General features: G+C 41.7%; 1 protein-coding gene across 1 annotated transcript in view; it reads right to left on the bottom strand.

Moving 5' to 3' along the window:
• Nucleotides 1-3,633: 3,633 nt before the first annotated feature.
• MRPS5 (mitochondrial ribosomal protein S5) overlaps nucleotides 3,634-23,639 on the bottom strand; it is a 263,692-nt gene continuing 243,686 nt past the window's right edge. The window contains exons 10-11 of the mRNA XM_073628058.1: nucleotides 22,829-22,965; nucleotides 3,634-4,121 (exon numbers count right to left, since the gene is read on the bottom strand). Of these exons, the coding sequence (XP_073484159.1) occupies nucleotides 3,897-4,121; nucleotides 22,829-22,965 (362 nt within the window). The 3' untranslated portion in view covers nucleotides 3,634-3,896. The remainder of the gene's footprint in view (nucleotides 4,122-22,828; nucleotides 22,966-23,639) is intronic.

The following is a 23,639-nucleotide window of genomic DNA, read 5'->3' as shown; positions in this document are numbered from 1 at the left end:
CCTACATCCACAGAAGATCTGTGGTTACATCTTCAAGATGTTTGGAACAACCTACCTGCCAAGTTCCTTCAAAAGCTCTGTGCAAGTGTACCTAGAAGAAGTGATGCTGTTTTGCAGGCAAAGGGTGGTCACAACAAATAGTGATTTGATTTAAATTTATTTTCTGTTCTTTTACTTTCCATTTTGTGAATTGATAAAAAGAAACTATTAACACACACATACATACAGTACACAGATACATACAGAACTGAAAAACACACACATAGCCTTTTGCAAAACGGCAGTACTGTACCACACTGTAGCGGTCAGGAGAGATTAGGTTCCACTGCTCTGCATGTCACTTCCCTGATTTAGCTCCCGCTGTGCCAATGTGCCTTTCTCAACCAGTAGCACCCCTGTAGACTTCAGACAACACCCCAGAATGTCGCAGCAACCTGGTTAAGAATGGCCGAGTACCTTGGAGAATCATCCATAAATACTAATCTCTCAAGCCTCTGTCACTGTAAATATCACTTCCAAATAAAAGGTATTTTACACCAGAAAGGTAAATGTAAGGAAACACCTAGGTGAACAATTCCTGAAATATAGTCCTTGATCCAATGTCTAAGTATGTTTCAAGTATTTAGTCCTCTTAGGTACAAAGACAAAGAAGAGGGGGAAAATAGGTGCATGTGCGTGGCCTCCTACCACTTTCCTCACCACACTATGCGGCAGTGCAAGAATCATGCTGATAGAATGAAAGAACAGTGACAGAAATATGGGCTTATCAGTGTACTGCCTTTTACATGCTTCGGGCATGGCAGAAGTACACCCCCAGGTGAACTGGGCCACACCTCAACCGATATTATGGTGGTGCTGCATTTAGGAGATTAAAACAGGCAGAAAGGAGGCAACATATCACAGGAGCGGAGTGTGGACTGCTTTTCAGAGGGGCAGCAGCTGAACAAGCCCACAAGAAAGCAACAGGATTACTACTCAAGATTAAAAGAAAACGGGCATATGTATATAAACGTTAAATGGATTACGTAAAGAGACAGAAGGATCTGAGGCAGCCTACAAACACAGAAGATCTGTGGTTACATCTTCAAGATGTTTGGAACAACCTACCTGCCAAGTTCCTTCAAAAACTGTGTGCAAGTGTACCTAGAAGAAGTGATGCTGTTTTGCAGGCAAAGGGTGGTCACAACAAATAGTGATTTGATTTAGATTTATTTTCTGTTCATTTACTTTCCATTTTGTGAATTCATAAAAATAAACTATTAACACACACACACACATACATACAGTACACAGATACATACAGTACTGAAAAACACACACATAGCCTTTTTCAAAACGGCAGTACTGTACCACACTGTAGCGGTCAAGAGAGATTAGGATCCACTGCTCTGCATGTCACTTCCCTGATCTAGCTCCCGCTGTGCCAATGTGCCTTTCTCAACCAGTAGCACCCCTGTAGACTTCAGACAACACCCCAGGATGTCGCAGCAACCTGGTTAAGAATGGCCGAGTACCTTGGAGAATCATCCATAAATACTAATCTCTCAAGCCTCTGTCACTGTAAATATCACTTCCAAATAAAAGGTATTTTACACCAGAAAGGTAAATGTAAGGAAACACCTAGGTGAACAATTCCTGAAATATAGTCCTTGATCCAATGTCTAAGTATGTTTCAAGTATTTGGTCCTCTTAAGTAAGACAAAGAAGAGGGGGAAAATAGGTGCATGTGCGTGGCCTCCTACCACTTTCCTCACCACACTATGCGGCAGTGCAAGAATCATGCTGTTAGAATGAAAGAACAGTGACAGAAATATGGGCTTATCAGTGTACTGCTTCTTCTTTCACTGTACAGTCACAGAGTGGAAGAGGAGCAAGACCTGTAAGTGAAAGTGAGAGCGGTGTAAAGCTTAGGAGGGGGTGGACAGTTTCACAAATCGTTTGGCAGGTAAAACAGCTCTCATATATCTATTTCATCTGCTTATTTTGAGGTTTGCCTAAAGCTCAGCTTTAAAGGGCCTGTCAAACCAAAACTAATATATAAGTTTTTTTGGTAAAATGCTAAAATGTTAACTTACCTATTAAATAAACATTGTTAGTTCCTAAACCTTCATAACTGCCTCAACAAATTTGAGGGTCCCCAGTCACCTTATCTATTTATTCCATATTTTTGGAAATGGACAGAGAATTTGGAAACACTGCAAGAAGAAGACTCCAAGTTGGCCAAAAACAGATATAGGAAAATCTTGCTACTGAAGTCACCAGGAGTTATAAAAAAGCTTTTGCTGGCAGCCTTGGGGTGGTGAATATTGCTGAGCTAGAGTGTCCAGAGACTAGCTTTTTGCACATTAATAGCACTGTGCTATTAGGCAGTCACTGGGTTTACCAGACATACAAATTACAAGCAGTCACAGTGGTGTAAAAGGGGCTTAAAGACATGTAACCTGCCTTACCCAACAAAAGAAAAAAAAAAAAAAAAAAAACTGTGAACCAGTTCTATGCCCACGTGCAGCAAAGCAACGAATGTTAATGTTGAATTAAACAGCAGTCCTATGAGATGCCTATGATTTTCTCCCTTTCAACATCCCACCATGATTTTGTTCCTTTCAATGCCCTATCACTCTGTTTGTTGTAAGGCTTGAAGAGAGGAAACCCTGTGTAAGCTTCCTAGGTAAGCTTCCGAGACAAGGCTGCCCATGTGTCCTCTAACATCACTGTGTGGCAGCTGAACAGAGAGGCAAGTTTGATTTTGGAGATTCAGCAAATTTAGTCCATGCTCTGACAATTCAGGTGTTGCACCTATAGGGGGTAGGATGTGTAAGGTAATTACTGGGTAACTGGAACCATAAGGTGGTAGATTGTAACTAACTTGGTAAAATAATCTCACTAAAAGCACTATTGGCTTGCCCTGAAATACTTCCTTACAGGGTATGAGAAATTAGGTAGGCTTCATCCCACAACGCAGCATCGGCGCTTATCAGCCCTGAGCACTGGAAAGAGGCATGTTTAAATGTAAATTTGTTAAAAAGTCAGAATCAGCAAAAGGGCTTTAGAAATCTCAGCCAAAGTGGTCAGAGGGGCTAAATTCTATGTTCTACGATAGAACACGATGGATCAAAGCATTGTCCAGTCACTGCAGAACTTCTGTTTGGCATTTCTGCTCACATAGCAATACATGTAAGAGATCATGAAAGTTAAGGGAACAGCCAATTTAATGTCCTTGTGTGGAAGTTGAACCTAACTTATCTGCCATCGGACTTGCTAGTCCTCTGTAACCATCTTTGTCCATGACCTTTAGGGAAACATTTTAGCATTTTGCAGGTATTTTCTAGCTAACGTTTTTAGCAATGCTTGTTTATTGGACAGATACAATGGTAGAGCAATTTTCTGATTTACTGAAAATACTTGATAAGTGCGCAATGTGAACAAGCATGTATAAGTTGCATTACCATATGAACAATGTGCTTCATGTTTTATTTCTGAAAAGTAAGATTTTCTTTTTTTACTGTCTGCCAAACATGCATCTGTGTACTGCTGATAAGTCAACAACAGTGAAAGCAAAGGGCAAAATGAAAAACAGTAAAAGTTTGCAAACATATATAAACCATAACCAAATTATACAAATGAGATATCAAGTACAAATGAACTAGCTTTATTTTTAGTGACATTCTTTGGACATATAAACCATACATTTTGAGGACATTTTTTTATACGAAGGACATGACATATGCCTTATAATTCTTCATCATGACTGTATGGTGTTAACTTTGCTACAATGTTTCAGCACTGTGTCCTTGTGAGGAAACAATCACTTAACAATAATCGCATAGGCAAAAAACATGATTAACAGCCACTTGATATCGGTTTCCCTTACAGTCCTTCACATTGTTTCTAGATCTTCACCAAACTGTCCTCTTCACATTTGCCCAGACAGAGCGTTTTATTCCCTGGGTCACTTTAATGTCATCCCAGTCTAGCGGTATGTCTTTTATATCTCCTTCAGGTTCGGGAACTGTTGAAAGGGATCCATGAGGTGAAGCTACAATTCTAGGGAGGGGACCACATTCTTCTCTAAACTCCACAACATGAAGTGCTTTTCTGTTGGCTTGTTCTTGATGAGTTTCCTGTGTCAACAAGCAAATAATTGTTTCTTTGATAAGTCTTAATGTTTACAAAAAAGTAAAGATTTATCAAAAATGCCTTAAAGGAAAGTGCTTTTATCTACAGCAACGGATCCTTTTACCTTCTTTAACATCATAAAATGAGCAAAAACAATCCAGTTAACGTAAGCAATGATCCACAATAACAAACAGTTGTGTTAGTAAGGTGTGGCTACCACTAACTAAAGTTTCCATATTTGGCATTGAAAATGGTTAACAGGACTAGGCCTAAACAGCTGTATTCAAGTTGGAAAATGGTTCTATTAGTTGGTTGCCAGGCAGTGTGAAGTGCATTCTCTGAAGGATCTGGATCCTGCAGTATCCCTTTAATAAGGCATAGAAAGTGAAAGTACAAAAGTGAGAAGTGGCTTAGGTGAACAGTTTTATGCCAGAGATACTGTACTTGTTCATGGTGGTGAAGCTTTAGGTTTGTTTAAGAGGAAGCTAATGGTTTATTGGTAATACTATATCCTTGGCCTTGACATCAGTTTTTAGCAATTGGCAATGACTAAAGCATGAGCAACAGCCACATGGAGCATGTGCCCCACATTGTTTGGTGTCCAGGGTTCTGGCATTGCATCTGCTGCCAATTGTTTTATTATTTAGCTGCTTGACATGCTGAAGCAACAGCTAGCTTCTGCCCCTGCCCACTGGCTGCCTATCAGAGGTTAGATACAGCAGTAATTGCAGAGCTTAGAAAACTGGAAGCTCCACCTCCAAGTGTGTTACACATTTATGACCCCTGTATTTTGTGTTAAACACTCTTGCGCTTTGTGGGTTTCACATTCGTGATTGCTGCATTCTGTGCCTTACATAGCTCTGACCCCTGCACTCTAGTACATTTTTATTTATTTGTTCTGGGGGCAGGGAGGGTACATTTAAAAGTACATTTAACCTAAAATCTATGCATTACCTGCTTTTAGTCTCTAACTTCTGTGTGCCACACCTAGCCCCTGTACTTTGTGCTTTACATACCCCTGCACTCTGAGTTATGTGCTTCTGACCTCTGAACTCTGTGTATTAGATACATTTGACCCCTGCGCCTATTATGTTTTATATTTCTGATCACTGCAAAGTATGCACTTTGTACATTGCCTGCTCCTGACCCTTGCCCCTGACCACTGCACTTTGTATTTTATATAATAATGACCCCTGCACTCTGTGCCTTGTATAACTCTGACCCTTGTAACTCTGTGCATTATGTACGCCAAACCACTGCACCCTATGGATTTCACTTCCAAACCACTGCAATTTGTGCAATATGTACTTCTGACACCTGTCCCGTGTGTTATATACTCCTGACCCCTCCACTCTGTGCATTATGTATTCCAACACCTGCACTCTGTGTAAACTTTACTTCTGAACCCTGCACTGTACAAATTCCTGGCCCCTGCATCGTGTACATTAAATAGTTCTGACCCCTGCACTCTGTGGGTTATATTCTTCTGGCCCCTGATCACTGTGGGTTACACACTCCTAACCCCTGCACACTGTGTGGTACACAGTCATGATCACTGCACTGTGTTACACACTTCTGACTACTGCAATACATACAATATGTTTTATATTAAATATTTCTGACTAAAGTGTTTCAATTTTAACCGCTTCAGCCCCAGAAGATTTTACCCCCTTCCTGACCAGAGCACTTTTTGCGATTCGGCACTGCATTGATTTAACTGACAATTGCGCGGCCGTGCGACGTTGCACCCAAACAAAATTGACGTCCTTTTTTTTTTTCCACAAATAGAGCTTTCTTTTTGGTATTTGATCACCTCTGCGGTTTTTATTTTTTGCGCTATAAACAAAAAAAAGAGTGACAATTTTGAAAAAAACACAATTTTTTACTTTTTGCTATAATAAATATCCCCCAAAAATATATATTAAAAACATTTTTTTCCTCAGTTTAGGCCGATATGTAATCTTCTACATATTTTTGATAAAAAAAAAAATCGCAATAAGCGTATATTGATTGGTTTGCGCAAAAGTTATAGCATCTACAATAACTTTTATTATTAATTTTTTTTTTATTAGTAACGGCGTTTATCTGCAATTTTTATCGTGACTGTGACATTATGGCGGACACATCGGACACTTTTGACTCTATTTTGGGACCATTGTCATTTATACAGCAATCGGTGCTATAAAAATGCACTGATTACTGTGTAAATGACACTGGCAGGGAAGGGGTTAAGTTTGTCCTAGGGAGTGATTCTTACTGTGGGGGGGGGGGGGGGATGGGCTTCAACTCACAGGACAGCGATCACTGCTCCCGATGACAGGGAGCAGTGATCTCCGTCATGACACAAGGCAGAACGGGGAAATGCCTTGTTTACATAGGCACTTCCCCGTTCTGCGGCTCCGTGACACGATCACCGGGAGACTGGGAGCGGCGGGCGTGTGCCTGCTATCCCCGCCTCTTAAAGGGGACATACAGGTACACCCATTTGCCCACCGCTGCCATTGTTCCGACGTATATCGGCGTGCAGCGGTCGGCAAGTGGTTAAACAATATTCCTTTGTGCCAAGGTTTATGTGTGTCTGTGGAACTCTTACTTGTGACACAATTTTAAAGCATATTTTTTTTAGTACAAGGACTGTGACATATGTCTAACATGTAAACAGTGAGTAGGCTTATGTTTAATGTATCCATGCCACTCCTTCTGTTAGCACAAGTTGGGCACTCCCACCACATTTTACTTTATAAAGCTTGCACATCCCATAGTACATGGATTTGTTTAATTTGTCATACAGGTTTCATTTAGTTGCATTTAATTTACTCTCCATAGAGGGTGCATAAGAACTGCTGATTTTCCATATGGCGGTAACTTCAGGTGCAAGTTAAGGAAACAAAGGCATATATACATATATGCCATTCAGAAGACTTCCTAAGAATAGTTGATCCGCGCACTTCCACTTCTGTAAGGTATACACATACAATTTGCCAGCAGGATTATATCCCTCAACTGTTCTTGGTTGCCCTAAGAGCTGGAGTTCACTGCTAAACAGTGGTTAACTGCTCTGCCTACTTTAACCCCTTACAGCTGCAGCAGTTTTTTACTTCCTCTCTGGTAAAAAGTTGCCAGCGGGACAGGAAGTAAGGGAAATCTTGCTAACAGTGCCTTGAATTGCAATAAAAACTTAACAAGAGTTCTAACCCTTCCCTACTCTATCTAAAAACTAAGAAAAATGTTTTGGCTGGACATACACTAAAAAAGTTTGGCTGCAAAGTTTGGCATCAAAAAAAGTGGTGTCTAAACCTATTACTTGAAACAAACACCTTGTTTTCTGGATTATAAACTGCTTTCCGAATGCCGCATGCCAACGTACATCAGCAGAATGGTACGGGTGCAAAAAAGGGCGTACTCGTAATTCCGGGCTAGAGGGCGTGCGCCGCCGCGCGCCATGGGGAGCGTGCCTGCGGGCTTGATGTCCGCCGGTGGCCTGCGATTTCGAAGAGGAGAGGCAGAATGGGGAAATGCCTATGTAAACAAGGCATTTTACTGTTCTGCCTAGTGACATGACAGGAAGCTACTAATCCCTGTCATCGGGAGCAGTGATCTCTGTCATGTCCTACGTAGTCCATCCCCCCTACAGTTAGAAAACACTGAGGGAACACATTTAACCCCTTGATCGTCCCCTAGTGTTTAACCCCTGCCAGTGACATTTACACAGTAATCAGTGGCTATTTTTATCTCTGATTGCTGTATAAATGTCAAGGGTCCCAAAATAGTGTCAAAAGTGTCCGATCTGTCCGCCGCAATGTCACAGTCCAGATAAAAATCGCAGATCACGCCATTACTAATAAAAAAAAATTATTATTAAAAATGCCATAAATCTATACCCTATCCCCGCTATAACTTTTGCGCAAACCAATCAATATACGCTTATATTATACGATTTTTTTTTTTACCAAAAATATGTAGAAGAATACATATCGGCCTAAACTGAGGAAGAAATTAGTTTTTTTATATATTTTTTGGGGATATTTATTATAGCAAAAAGTAAAAAATATTGTTTTTTTTTTTTTTAAATTGTCAGTCTTGACATGGACATTCATTGTACTGTTCATTTAAGCACAAGAGAATCCATTTTGTTCTCACTGTTGAAATGTGTTCTGTAACCTTCACCTAACACACAGACACTTCTCCTACTAAACGGTCTCTACTCCCCCCTCCCTTTTCAAGGTTTAACTTTTGCAATTGTTCTATTCGCTAGTTTTTAATAATATATTTCTATTTGTTAGCTTTTAATAACATATTGCTATTTGTTACTTTTTAATAACATCTCACACCACCCCTTTCTTATCTATGTATAAAATAACATGTAATAATAAATTTTTCACTGAACGGACATTTTAAACACAGTGATTGAGTCCTGTGAATCTGTTCCTGCAGCTGCAGTATTAACTTTGTTTTAGAGTCCCAATCAGAAATCAGTCATATCAGTCTTGGCGAGCCAGCCAGGAGTTTGGCAGAGTCTCCAGAAGGAACCGCGCTTCGATCGGGATCATCGGGAAACGCAGACCTCAAATGCCGGCTAGGTAAGCTGCCCTTAAGCTTGCTATATTTCTGCCTTTTCCTATGTATCCTATCTGTCGGTTCTCAAGGAAACCAGACCACTCTCGGACCTTTCTGGTTGGGTAACGTGTGTGTGTGTGAATGTGTTTGTGTCCCCCTTCACGGGTTGGACTGTGTGTGGATAGGGAAAATCCTCTGCAGTTCCCTGCGTTGACTCCTTGTGGGCGACCTGGGTCAGAGGCGCATGGTAGGGTCAGATAAAACTCACAGAGAAGAGAAGAGACGAGGAGGGTCTCTTAATGAGTGTTTTGTCTATTGTCATAAACCCCTTCTATCCACGTAGATAAGTGGAGACTATTCTTGTAAATCTGCAGATTTGCTGTACTATTTGTTTTAGAGGCAAGAGGGTATAGGCACAAGTAGAGAAGAGAGAAGACTGGCCAGTCATTATGGGCATTAAATTAATTAAGGGAATGAAGGGAGAGAGGCCTTCAGAAAATGCCCAGCGCAAGATGAGCGCTAGAGAATATATGAACCGAAGGTACGGTTCTGCCTATACTGAGCCCCTAGATAAATGGGTAGAATGGACAAAGGGAACAGCTAAACCTTTAAAATCTGAAGGGACTTTTGATTTAAAAGTATGGCAAACTTTTCTGCACGATTATGGCCCACTACTGTGCAGTGAAGGAACGTGGAGAATAGCTTGCACATGGGAGACAGAAGCTAAAGTAGCAAATCAAACTGGCTTGACGGAGATATTTAATAAAAGTACTGCCCAAATTTACTACGTTTGGCCAGAAGACTCTGTAGAGGAGGACCCCCCACCTTATGTGGCTGCCAGTTTGGCTTTAAGGGGTCCACGCACAAAAGCAAAAGAATTAGATTACATGGAACACACAAAAGATGAGCTATGCAATATAGTAGAGAGCAGAGGTTTAACAGCCCCATATCAACCTACAAAGAGGGATTTGGCTCGTATCCTAGAAACAGATGATTGGCATAAATCAAAAGGCACATATGCAAACCTGGATCTCTCTGAACTTAAGGCTTTGGCCAGAGAAAGAGAGATAGAGTCTGAACTTCCGGAGCAAACCATAATTTCCAAATTGTGGCAGCAAGATGAAGAGAGAAGGAAGGGAGATGCCAGCCCTTCTGCCCCTGGCATAGAGAAATCTGTTGCAGTTTATCCTGTCAGAACCCAATTAGTTTTTGAAGGTGATGCTGTTGACAGTAAGTCTCAAATTAAATGGCATGTACCTTTTAGTCCCCAAGATATGAGAGCCATATTAGAAGGATTGGGAGATCCTAGAAAGAATCCAATTGGGTTTGCAAACAAACTTAGTGCTGCACAGGAAGCATATGAGGCTTCTGCTACTGACATTCATCAGCTTCTTATTAAAGCAGTGGGAAGCAACATGTCTGGCTATATACTTAAAGAATGTGGTGTAGACGTCAAAAATCTAGGTAAGATGGTTAGTGGACGGGAGGTTTGTGAGAAATTGAAGGAAAAATTGCCCCAAATATATGGACAAACCAGACATGCTGAATTTATGAATGCTAAGCAAGGGAAAGAGGAAGCAGCAGGGGCTTATTGGAGGCGGTTAAGTGAGATGGCTGAGGAAGCAGGCATTAAAATAGAGGAAGAGAAGGCGGGAGAAACTGCAAGTCCATCTACACAACTGGTGAAACAAAGGTTTCTTGATGGTTTAATACCCCAGTTGAAAGAAAAGTTGTTCACAGCAAGGCCTGAGGCAGGCAATATGTCTATTCGAGACGTCCTGCCTATCCTGTTGTCCATAGAAAACAGGATTAACCAAAAAGACAGCAAACCCAAGGTAATGTACATGGGGAAGCAGAGAGGAAAAGGAAGAGGTAGAGGCAAAGGCAATTTCAGAAATCATGGCAATCGGGGACCAATTATATGCTACAATTGTGATGGGGAAGGACACATAGCCAAATTCTGCCATCTTCCTGACCGTAGACTAGAAAAGAGCTTAGAGGCCCCTCATGCTGATCCCAGTTCTCTGCCAAAAGCAGTGGATCAGGCTTAGGAAAATGGCATGCCAGTATCAATCATGTTAAATAGGGGAGACAATGGTCCCGAGGCCAGAGTAAAAGTATTTTTACAAGAACTCCCCTATCCTGGAGGAGAAACAGAATTAACCTGTTTAATTGATACTGGTGCAAGCCGAAGTGTTTTTAATATAGAGGACTTACCTCCAGGATTATTATCTACAAATGTTATCTCTGGTGTTGGCCTAACCGGGACCTCTACTAATTTGGTTGAGTCCAAGCCACTTAAACTTAGGCTAGGACAGCAAACAGAAATTGTCACTAAAGTGTTAGTTTCAGACACAGTTCCTACCAATCTTTTGGGAGCTGACATTTTGAACCAAATTCTAGCAAACATAGACTACACTCCTACAGGAGTCCAAGTGGTCAGTAGTCTATCAGGTGAAGTTTTAAATTCTGCCTGTGGAGTATTTTTAATCCAAGACTCCACTCTGCCATTTCCACCAGAATTGAAAGTGATTCCCACTGAATTATGGGCCACCAGCAAATATGATGTAGGTCTGCTGGATTGCACCCCAGTCATGATAAAAATTAAACCAGGAGCCCATCTCCCACAGATTAAACAGTACCCACTGAGTATTGCTCAGACTGAGGGGATAAAGGATCAAATCACTCAACTGAAAGCAGCAGGGGTTGTTGTACCCATTAAGTCCCAGGTCAATACACCCCTGTTCCCAATTGCAAAGAAGCCAGACAAGAAGGGTGGGCAGGTGACATATCGCATGGTGCATGATTTGAGAGCCATTAACAATATAATAGAGGCAGATACCCCGATCGTGCCCAACCCCCGCACTTTACTAAGTGGAATACCTGCCTCCAGCACCTGCTTTACAGTGATTGATCTTGCAAATGCTTTCTTTTCGGTGCCCCTGCACCCAGATTGCTGGCACCTTTTTTCATTTACCCATGATGCCCAAAAGTTAGCATGGACAAGATTGCCCCAAGGCTGTGTGAGTAGCCCCTCTGAATATAATACTGCGTTAAAGCAAGTATTGGACCAATGGTCCCCCTTACACCCAAACACAGTTTTGCTTCAGTACATAGACGATTTGCTTATTTGTTCTGATACAAAGGACATTTGTAGCAGAGAAACAGTAAGCCTTCTCCTGTTTCTCTATAACAGTAACAACAAAGTTAGCAAAGATAAGCTACAATACTGCCAAGAGAAAGTGATCTTCCTGGGTCACTGCATTTCACATGGAATCCGTCACCTAACCCCAGATCGAGTTAAAACTCTACAAAACTTTGAAAAGCCAAGAAATGTCCGGCAACTACGTGCCTTCCTGGGGTTAGTGGGATATTGTAGGGACTGGATTCCAAATGCATCAGAACTTATGGCTCCTCTATATGAGGCTACCACTAGAAACCCTTTCAAACTCACATGGGACAATGAATTGCAGATGAAGGAGCTTATTAAAATTTTGTCTGAAGCTCCCGCCATTGGACTTCCTGACTATACTAAGACTTTCTCGTTGTTCTGTCATGAAGTCAATGGATTTGCTGCAGGTGTACTCACCCAGCTACATGGAGACAAACAGAGGCCTGTGATGTATGTATCAGCCTCATTAGACCCTGTCATCAAAGGCTCCCCCAGTTGTATGCGAGCCATAGCAGCCTGCATTTTGCTGCTAGACAAAGTAACGGAGCTTGTACTAGATTCTGCTCTGATCCTGTATGTACCACATGCAGTACAGGAAATCATGAATCAAGTAAATACTAGACATGTGTCTGCCAGTAGATTTGACAAGTACCAGTCTGCTCTTTTTGCTCCATCGAATTTAACAATCAAACGATGTGTTACTTTAAATCCGGCTACTCTTCTTCCTATAATTGATGAGGAAGATGCAACAAATGGTACTGATGTAGAACCTGAGAGTTTTTCTCATGATTGTATGGCTCTTATGGAGGTAGAAAGGGCCTCTGTCACACCAGCAAAAGATGAGCCCTTATCAGATTGTGACACACACTTATTCGTAGATGGTTCCAGATTTTACACTGACGATGGTCAGCCACACACAGGGTTTGCTGTAACCACTACAGACACCATTTTACATCAGGAAGCATTGAAACCCCAGATGTCAGCACAGGAAGCGGAGTTGTATGCTGTAGTCAAAGCATGTCATCTCCTAGAGAATCAAAGGGGAAATGTTTACACTGACAGCAGATATGCATTTGGAATAGCCCACGATTTTGGGCCTATCTGGAAAGCACGGCACTTTCTGACTAGTGCAGGGAAGCCAGTGAGACATGCAAAACTCATAGAGCGGCTATTTGAGGCCTTTCAGAAACCAGCAGAAGTTGCCATCTTGAAGGTAAAAGGGCATGCAAGGGGAAGTGACATGACAGCCAGAGGAAATGCTTTAGCGGACCAAGCGGCAAAGGATGCTGCCCTTACGGCATTTGGAGTCACATCCACTGTAGGGGTCGCCCAGGTAGCGGGGACAGATTCCCCTCATCAAGAGCAGTGGGATGTAGAAACTCTAATTCAGTTGCAGAACCAGGCCCCTGATGAAGAGAAGGATAAGTGGATCAAATGTAATGCTACCCAAAATCAGCAGGGCCTGTGGAGCGCTGACAACAGGTGGTGTCTACCCAGGAGTTTGTACCCAGTTTTAGCACAGCTGGCACATGGCGTCAGTCATCTTGCTAAGGGCGCGATGGTGGCACTTACTGACTGCTATTGGATAGCACCTGGATTTAGTGCATTTGCAGCCAGGTTTTGTGCTTCATGTCTCACTTGTGCTCTGTACAATGCAGGGAGGCCTGTTCATGTTCCCCAAAGGCATTCTCCAAAGCCAGATTTCCCTTTCCAAAGAATTCAAATAGACTACATTCAGATGCCCAGAATAGGCACCTATGAGTTTGCTTTAGTGTGTGTTGACATGTTTTCAGGTTGGCCCGAGAGCTGGCCAGTAGCCAAAGCAAATGCAAAAAACAACAGCAAAGAAAATTTTGAATGAAATAGTTTGTAGATATGGAGTTCCTGAAACTATTGAGAGTGACAGAGGAACCCATTTTACTGGGGAAGTAATGAAAGAGGTAATGGAAGCACTTCACATACAGCAAGCTTTCCATACACCTTATCATCCACAAAGTAGTGGTAAAGTTGAGAGACTTAATGGAATTTTGAAAAACAGATGTGCAAAAATTAAAGCAGATACAGGAAAAGGATGGGTGGAAGCTTTGCCATTAGCCCTATATTCTGTAAGAACTACCCCTAAACAACCACATGGGCTGTCCCCCTATGAGATTTTATTTGGAGGGCCACCCAAAACAGGGCTATATTTTCCCCAACAGTTGCAGGCTTCTCACTCTAATCTGTTAGAATATGTTCAGATTTTGCAAAGAACATTGAATAAAATACATGAAGGTGTTTATAAATCTATCCCCGACCCAGATTCTGTTTCAGGTATTCACAGAATCCAACCAGGTGACTGGGTGGTGGTCAAGCGACACGTCAGAAAGCCACTAGAACCAAAATTTGACGGACCACATTTGGTGCTTTTGACAACCGGTTCTGCTGTCAAGTTGGAAGGAAAACCCACCTGGATTCACGCCAGTCACTGCAAGAAAATCCTGAAGTGATGATATCCTTTGAAAAAAAGATGATGATGTTTCTTTTCTTTTTGTTGTTTGTGAGAACTGAGACATGGAAAAATAACCCTTTCATCCAAATGTTAAAATTGTATGCAACCCATAGCAACGCTAGTAACTGCTGGGTGTGTTCTCACTTACATCCCCAAACAGGAACAATACCCATGATAGCAATGCCTCTCAATTTCACTGATCTAAACAAGACCAGAATAAATGGCTCATACATAGTCTCCACAGCCAATGAGCACAGATCAGTAACTTTGATGGTTTCGAAACAGATAAACACTCCACAGATTTGTTTAAACATCACATGCCCGTTTAACACTAAATGTAGACGGTTGGGCAATTCAGATTGCACTGGAGCAAAAATTACAGTTTATGGAGGAAACTATGGTCAATATTATTATATCCCAGATCCAGAACTAAATAGAACCCTTTATAGTACAAATTGCTCACAGTTTCCAATATGTGAAAATATCGGTTTCCTGAGATTCCATGTTATTGCTTCCAGTTTTTTAGGAGCAGGCATACCGTCCATACGTAGAGGGTTATATTATATATGTGGAAATAAAGCTTACGCCTGGCTTCCTACTAATGTCACAGGTACATGTTATATTGGGAAGTTAGTACCTGCTTTGGCTGTTCGCAAAGATACAGTGCGACCAGATCAAAGTCCAGAATACCCTTTAGTGTTCAAAAGAGAGCTGTTCACTGAAGGTGACATGACATGGTCATGGTTCCCTTCCTGGACAGGGTGGGGAATTGAAGCAATGAAAAGACTAAATAATTACACTAGAATTGTAGATGAGATTATTAACCTTACTACCACTGATATAGGTTTATTAAATGAAGAAATGGCTCAGCTTAAAAAAGTAGTATTAGAGCACAGATTAACGCTAAATTATCTCACTGCAGCTCAAGGTGGGATGTGTAAGATATTTCACACTGACTGTTGTATATACATTTCTGATAATGAGGACATTATTAAAGGGCATCTTGCTAAGATAAGAGAACTACAGAATAAGGCCAGAGATATTGCTAAAGATGGATGGAACCCCTTTCAGGGTTTAGGAGGTTTTGGTGATTTTTTATATGGCATAGCAACATGGTTACAGAAACTAGGCGCTTACATTGTGATGTTTCTATTTCTCATGTTTGTTATTTACTTCCTCATCAGGCTATGCCTCTGTGTGACTACCCGCTGTACCAACAAATGTACCACCAGCCCTGATGAACCCATTATTGTGAGAAAGCTAGGAGAGAGCTGAACAGGACGCCGTCTCTCTGCGCCAATGTAACAGGAGTTACCAGCAATCGGCTGAACGTAACGCGGAGAAGAACGGTGTCAAATAAACAAAAGGGGGGAAATGACATGGACATTCATTGTACTGTTCATTTAAGCACAAGAGAATCCATTTTGTTCTCACTGTTGAAATGTGTTCTGTAACCTTCACCTAACACACAGACACTTCTCCTACTAAACGGTCTCTACTCCCCCCTCCCTTTTCAAGGTTTAACTTTTGCAATTGTTCTATTCGCTAGTTTTTAATAATATATTTCTATTTGTTAGCTTTTAATAACATATTGCTATTTGTTACTTTTTAATAACATCTCACACCACCCCTTTCTTATCTATGTATAAAATAACATGTAATAATAAATTTTTCACTGAACGGACATTTTAAACACAGTGATTGAGTCCTGTGAATCTGTTCCTGCAGCTGCAGTATTAACTTTGTTTTAGAGTCCCAATCAGAAATCAGTCATATCAGTCTTTTTTTGTTTATAGGGCAAAAAATAAAAACCACAGAGGTGATCAAATACCAAAAAGAAAGCTCTATTTGTGGGGAAAAAATACATCAGTTTTGTTTGGGTACAACATTGAACATTGTCAGTTAAAGCGATGCAATGCCGAATTGCAAAAACTGCTCTGGTCATTAAGGGGGTAAAATCTTCTGGGGCTGAAGTGGTTAAGGAATTAAAACTTCTGTTGTAACCAGACTGAGTACAATGCTTTCACTACCTCCAAGATTTATATCAGTGGTGCAAATGGGTTTTCCAAAGTAAAAGGCATGATATATAGTCTAAAGCCAGGAAGATACTGGAGATCTTGATATGGGAGCACATAGAAGAATTTTTGTTCAGAAATAATATTGTAAGCAATAGTCAGCATGGATTCACAAAATACTTAAGTTGTCAAATAAAACTGCTTTCTTTTTAGAAGGAAGTAAGCAAAAACTCAGACAAAAGAGTGGCTGTGTTTACAGAATACTTTGACTGAAAAAACGTTCGACACAGTCTAGTAAAGCCTAGTACACACTCAGGAGGAGCCGCTGTACTAACAATCCGATATTCGCAGAGCAATCTCCCCCGCTGAGCTATTGTGTTCTGACAGGGGAACGCTTCCCCCTGCTAGAACACACAGGTCAGGGTTCTCAGCCATTTGCGGACAGTGCTGATCAGATACTGATTGGCAGACCTTTTTTGGTCATGCCCCTTCAACAGGGCCAAGTGTCTGGCTTATGTCGGACCGGCTGCTGTAAACACGGGCCGAATGTCGGACGGTTTCTATTGAATGCTGCCTGATATTCGGCCCATGTGTATGGCCCTTAAATTTAAGTTTATAGGAACATTCAGTTTACAAATAGATAGAAAACTGGCTTAAAGACTGTATTCAGAAATTAGGGATCAATGTTTCATTTTCAGAATGGTCTAAGGTTGTTAGTGGAATACTCAGAAACATAGAAGAGTGATGGCAGAAAAGACCATGTGGTCCATTGAGTCTGATCCATTTTTATTTTTTTTTTACTTATTTATAACTTTTTTTTATTCATAACATGTTGCACCCCATCATGTTTTATAGTCTCCGGACTTCTGTCATGAATTTCGTCGCAATGGCTGCACAGGGTAATTACCTTATACCTGTACACCTACCATTTATACTTCTTCCTTTATTGTATCTTTATATAGCCCATTTCTAGTTTAGTTTATTTTTCATCGGTTTTATACATTTTTGGTTATTTTTTGTTATTGAGCCTCACTGCTTGCCCCCCCCTCCCCCCCTTTCTTCCCCTCCCTTCCCTTTCTTTCTCCCCCCCCCTCTACCATTTGTCCCTCATGACAGGCACTGTTGCTTGGCGCCCCAGTTGTGTGTCTGTCGGCGGCGGCCCGGTGGGCATCCTGGCGGAGAGACTGGCTCCGGATGGGGCCACCTTCTCCTCTTGCACCGGTCCTGGCCGGGATTCATATCCCTTGGCCTTAGGGCTAGTGCGCATGCACGCGCGAGATTCATTTGCGCATGCGCAATACAGGAGCTCCGACCCTGTGACGTTGCATGCCGACGGAGCCGACGATGCCAGCTGGCGTGCAGCGTCGCTGGGTTGGGAGCTACAAATAACAGGCAGTCAGCCTGTCTATCTACGTTATGGACTCTAGGCGTCCTGGAACATTTTACTTCGAGAATTCAGTAAGTCACTTTGCAGTTAACGTTTTTTATCATAGCGTTATGCAGTGCCTGTCATCTCAGGTCACTGGCTATTGGCCTTTTTTAATGTTTGGTACCGTGGTTTTTTTTTTTCTCATAGACAACTCTGGCATGGTGGGGATTGACTCTTCTGTGCCTCCACCCCATGCCTTTGGTTGAAGTACCGCACATCGTGGCCGCTGGCTGATATCTTTCTTCTCAGCCTGACCACTCATCCCGGGACCCCCAATACTAATTCGCTACATCTTGATTGCCAGGTACAAGCTGTGTCCTTCATTTATTTCATTCACTCATTGAAGAGTGATGGCAGAAAAGACCATGTGGTCCATTGAGTCTGATCCATTTTTATTTTTTTTTTACTTATTTATAACTTTTTATCCCAAGCATGTTTGAATACACTTACTGTTGACCAACTTGCTAAATCTTCTGGAAGTCTATTCCAAGCATCAACTACTTATTATGTAAAATAATACTTTCTAAGATTAGTTTTGAACTTTCCTCCTGCTAGTTTCAGGTCATGCCCCTGTGTTCTTGATCTTGACTTCAAGTATTGAAAATACTACCCTCCCAAACTATATTCATATCCTTAATGTATTTAAACTCTTTAATCATGTTTCCCCTTTCCATTCTTTCCTCAAATATTAGGTGCCTGAATTCTCTCCTGATTTGTTTAATCCCTCACCTCAGACCTTTCACCTTTTTTGCTCACTGACTCTGGACTCATTCTATCTTATCAATATCTTTTTTTTTTTTTTTTGAGGTCTCAAGAAATAGTATTCTAAATGAAGTCTCACTAAAGATCTATATAGGAGAATCAGAACCTCCTTCCTCCTACCGGTGACTCCTCTAGTGATCCATCCTAAAATTATATTCACTTTCCCACTGCTTGGTCACACTGTTTGCTCTTTTTGCAATCATCTGAAATAAGTAACCCCAAATCATGTTACTCTGTAGTTCTTGCCAATATATGTTCAGTGTTGGAACTCCAACATATGTATTAATTATACACACTTTGTAATTAAATGTACCACTTATATGTTTGCAGATGTCATCAAGTTATGTAGTGGAATTAAGTTCTTAAAGTGGATGTCAACCCACTCTCATCATTTCTAAATTACTTCCATAGTGCTGATCTATAAGGATATACATGACTCCTGCATGTATCCTTACCTGTTAAATATCTCCCCTTTAGCTGTTTGGAGCCCTGCAATACTCCGGATTCTGTGGGCAGGTCTGTTGTCCAGAGCTCGGTGGGTGGAGTCGTGATGTCAGTAGACTCCCCGCCAACCTCTACACTCCCCTTGGCCAGGCATTGATATTTCTTACACTGTACTTCTGCTGGTCTCGTGGATTATGCCCCATCACTAACATCCAGTCAAAACCCAGGAGAGTCACCACATGACTTCAGCATGCCCAGTCATGTTGAGGTGTGAAGCAGCTAATCCTGGGAGAGCTGGAGAAGAAAGGAGGGGGGATGTGAAGTACCCAGAATGCCTCTCTCACACTCCTGCATGAGATAAGGAAATCACCTGTCACTGACAGCAGGAGGGAAGAAATGGACACCTATTTCTCTGTGTGTCTGTTTTTATTTTACTGAAGAAAGATAAGAGGATTGCTCAGAGCTGAATTAACTCTTCGTGGCAAGACTGGGCACAGATGAAATGACATCTTCTGCTGTAACAGATATGAGTCTTAATTAAAAAAAATGTTTGGGTTTACATCCACTTTAACCACTTCAATACCAGGCACTTAGACACCTTCACGCCCAGGCCAATTTTCAGCTTTCAGCGCTGTCGCAATTTGAATGACAATTGCGCGGTCATACAACAATGTACCCAAACAAATTTTTTATCATTTTGTTCCCACAAATAGAGCTTTTTTTAGTGGTATTTGATCACCTCTGTGGTTTTTATTTTTTGCGCGACAAATAAAAAAATACCGAAAATTTTGAAAAAAAACAAGTTTTTCTTTGTTTCTGTTAAAATTTTTTGTAAATAAGTACGTTTTCTTCTTCAGTGATGGGCACTGATATGGCTGCACTGATAAGGTGGCACTGATGGGGACCAATGAGGTGGCACCAATGAGGTCGCACTGATAGGTGGCACTGATGGGCGCTGATAGGTGGCACTGGTATGCGGCACTGATGGGCACTCATAGGTGGCACTGATGGACACTCATAGGCGGCACTGATGGGCACTCGTAGGTGGCATTGATGGGTACTTATGGGTGGCACTGATGGGTGGCATGAATGGGCACTGATATGTGGGCATTGACAGGTGGCACCGATGGACACTGATGGGTGGCACTGATGACACTGATTGGTGGCACTGATGACACTGATGGGTGGCATTGCTGGGCATCACTGCTATATAATGTGCCAGTCAGTGCCCATTTGTGGGCATAATTTGCACATGTGGATGGCCATGGGGTACATACCTGGCCATCCACATGGTGCCCCCTTCCCTGGTGGTCCTGGTGGTCTAGTGTGGGCATCCGAGGGGGGGTTGCGCTGATTGAGAGCAGCCAATCAGCTGAGTGAGGAAAAGCCGATCAACGGCTTTTCCTATTGACATCGTGATCAGCCGTGATTGCACACGGCTGATCACGTGGTAAAGAGCCTCCGCCAGAGGCTCTTTACCAAGATCGGTGGAGCGGTGTGTCAGACTGACACACCGCTCTATTGATCGCCGCGATGCGCTCCCCCACGGGTGCGCGGCAGCTGTTATTCTGCTGGGCATCATATGACTCCCAGTCAGGATAACTGAACCACCCTCTGGCTGTCAATCTGCTATAGGCCGGGCGGGAGGTGATTAAGGAGGATCTGGGGGGTATTGGTAGTTCATAGACCCAATAATAGCATGCAGTGCCAAACTGCAGTTTCTACTGCAGGCAAAATACTTTCTTGTATTAAAAAAAGGTAAAGAGTCTAGAGAGAGAGGGACACAATCCTCTTCTTGTGCAAAGCATTAGTAAGACCTCACCTGAAACATGCAGTTCTCTCTGAGGTACCAGTTCACAAAAAAGATATTGTGGAACTGGAGAGAGTGCAGAAAATAACAGCCAAACTCATAAGAGGCATTGATGACTTCAGGGATGAGGCCAGAATTACTGAACTGAATTTATTTATTTCATTTATCTCTCGAGAAGAGGTGTTATGGGGGATGTGATCACTATGAATAAATACATACAGTATCTCACAAAAGTGAGTACACCCCTCACATTTTTTAAAATATTTTATTATATCTTTTCATGTGACAACACTGAAGAAATGAAACTTTGCTACAATGTAAAGTAGTGAGTGTACAGCTTGTATAACAGTGGGCCGCAAGGCAGTATTCCAACATAACGACCCCAAACACACCTCCAAGGGGACCACTACCTTGCTTAAGAAGCTGAGGGTAAAGGTGATGGACTGGCCAAGCATGTCTCCAGATCTAAACCCTATTAAGCATCTGTGGGGCATCCTCAAACGGAAGGTGGAGGGGCGCAAGGTCTCGAACATCCACCAGCTCTGTGATGTCATCATGGAAAATAATGGTGCCACACAAAATATTGACACTTTGGGCCCAATTTGAACATTTTCACTTAGGGGTGTACTCACTTTTGTTGCCAGCGGTTTAGACATTAATGGCTGTGTGTTGAGTTATTTTGAGGGGACAGCTAATTTACACTGTTATACAAGCTGTACACTCACTACTTTACATTGCAGCAAAGTGTCATTTCTTCAGTGTTGTCACATGAAAAGATATAATAAATTATTTACAAAATTGTGAGGGGTGTACTCACTTATGTGAGATACTGTATATTGTCCAATTGGGGAACCAAGTGTAAAATTCGTCACTTTAAAGTAATTTCAAAGGACAAGAGGACACTATTTGCATCTGGAGGAAAAGAGGTTTTATGGAAATGCTTCTTCGTAGTAATAGCTGTGAAAAAGTAAATTAAACTCCCTCATAAACTTGTTCTAGCCAGCTCAGCTATTGTTTTAAAAAAAACGGATGCATTTCTAAATGCACGGAATATAGCTTGATATTAACATTTACTGTATAAGTAATAACGCCAGAGATTGAACCAGGAAATATCTTATTTCCTTAAAGAGATCAGGAAATATTTTTTTTCCTGTTGGGGCAAATTGGACCATGTTGTATAAGGGTTTTCTAAGGGTGCACCGCTACTGACACTAGGCATTTGCACGAGTATCGGTATTCGTGCAAATGCACCGATACTCAAAACCGATACCTTCTGGCTTGGTTCTTTCAGCTGTCAGTGGGATTTCCCTGCTAACAACTGAAATGTAAAGAAAAAAATGTTGCCAATTTTTGGTTGTTAAGGAGTGGAGCCACCACGTCCTTAACAACCAATGACATTTCGTCTGACTACGGAATTCCCCTCCCCACCTCCTCCTCACCTCCCGCCAGCTGTCATCCTCCAGTCCTGAAGGACAGAGAGAGCAGCGCCATCTAAGTGAAGTATGACCGCAATTTAAAGTATAAAATGTAAGAAATACACTCACAGGGTTAAAAACAATTCCAGCATAAATGATGAATGTGGTGTTCATCCGCTCTACTCTCGGGTGGTAGCCGCTGGTGTGTCAGTGGCCAGTGGTCTGGGGGAGCTGGTGGCTCCCAGCACATCCTGATAAACTCGGAGACACTCTGGTGCACTGATGACACACCCACGGCTACCACCTGACAGTAGAGCGGATGAACACCACATTCATTATGTATGCTGGAATTGTTTTAAACTTTGTGAGTGTATTTCTTACCTTTTATAAAATTAAATTGCAGTCATACTGCACTTGGACGATGCTGCTCTCTCTTCCTAGGCGATAGGTATTGGTAATTGGTATCGACAAATGCTTAAAAAAAAACATCAGTACTCAGTGTTAAAAAAAAAATGGCATTGGTGCATCAGTTCTGTAGATGTAGGTTTTTCATTTATATAATCAGTTTTTAAATAGGGCGAACTCGATTGACTTGTTTTCACTATGATATAGTAACATACCTGCATAGTCAGGCCCTGGAAGAGTGCCCTTGTAATGTTAAGTAGATTGTGGGAACCTGACACTTTTGCATACATGTCCTTGATGCCAATCAGTTTGCAGATAGTGATGATTGCTCTATGGCAATGGAGACCATAACCTAAGAAAACATACACAAAACATGATACAGTTTCCTCTTAAATCTAAAAAGGCAGATACATATATAAATAAATAACATTTAAATTGTTAGGTGATCCTAGGAAAAACAAAACCATTCACCATGTGATAAAAGCCCAAAAGCACAAATTGTTAACCATCCTAATTGAACATTTTAAGGCTGCATTCACACCTGAGCGTATCGTTTTCAGGCGGGTTTTTGCCACGATTTTGTACAGGTCAAAAGGCCACCAATGTAAAAAGCAGAAAAACGCCCAAAACTGCCCGAATTGAGCTACAAAAAAAAAAACAGAACTTTTTTGAGCTTCAGGCGTTTGGCTTCAGGCAACATGGAGTGGAGATGTGCACCATCTCCATAGAGAATAATTGATTTTTTTTTCCCAGTGTTTTGGAGCTTCAGGCTTCAATCTACAAAACGATGAGATGTGAATGGGGCCTCACTGTGTAGTTCAGAGAGTGTCTTAAGTATCTTAAAGTTGTTCAGCATCTCCAAACTTTTTTAAAGTTTTGGATAGAGTGAGGAAAGGTTGGAACGTCTATTGGGTTTTTACTTCTATCCAGGGCTCTATTAAAGAGATTTCCCCTCACTTCTTGCCCTGTAGACAATGTTTCCACCAGACAGGAATCTTCAGCAATACATAAAAACTCTGGAGCACA

Source organism: Aquarana catesbeiana, linkage group LG04, assembly GCF_042186555.1.
Source record: "Aquarana catesbeiana isolate 2022-GZ linkage group LG04, ASM4218655v1, whole genome shotgun sequence".
Taxonomy (NCBI): Eukaryota; Metazoa; Chordata; class Amphibia; order Anura; family Ranidae; genus Aquarana; species Aquarana catesbeiana.
Note: the sequence above shows the minus strand (reverse complement) of the source record. Positions and strands in the feature narration are given on the sequence as shown.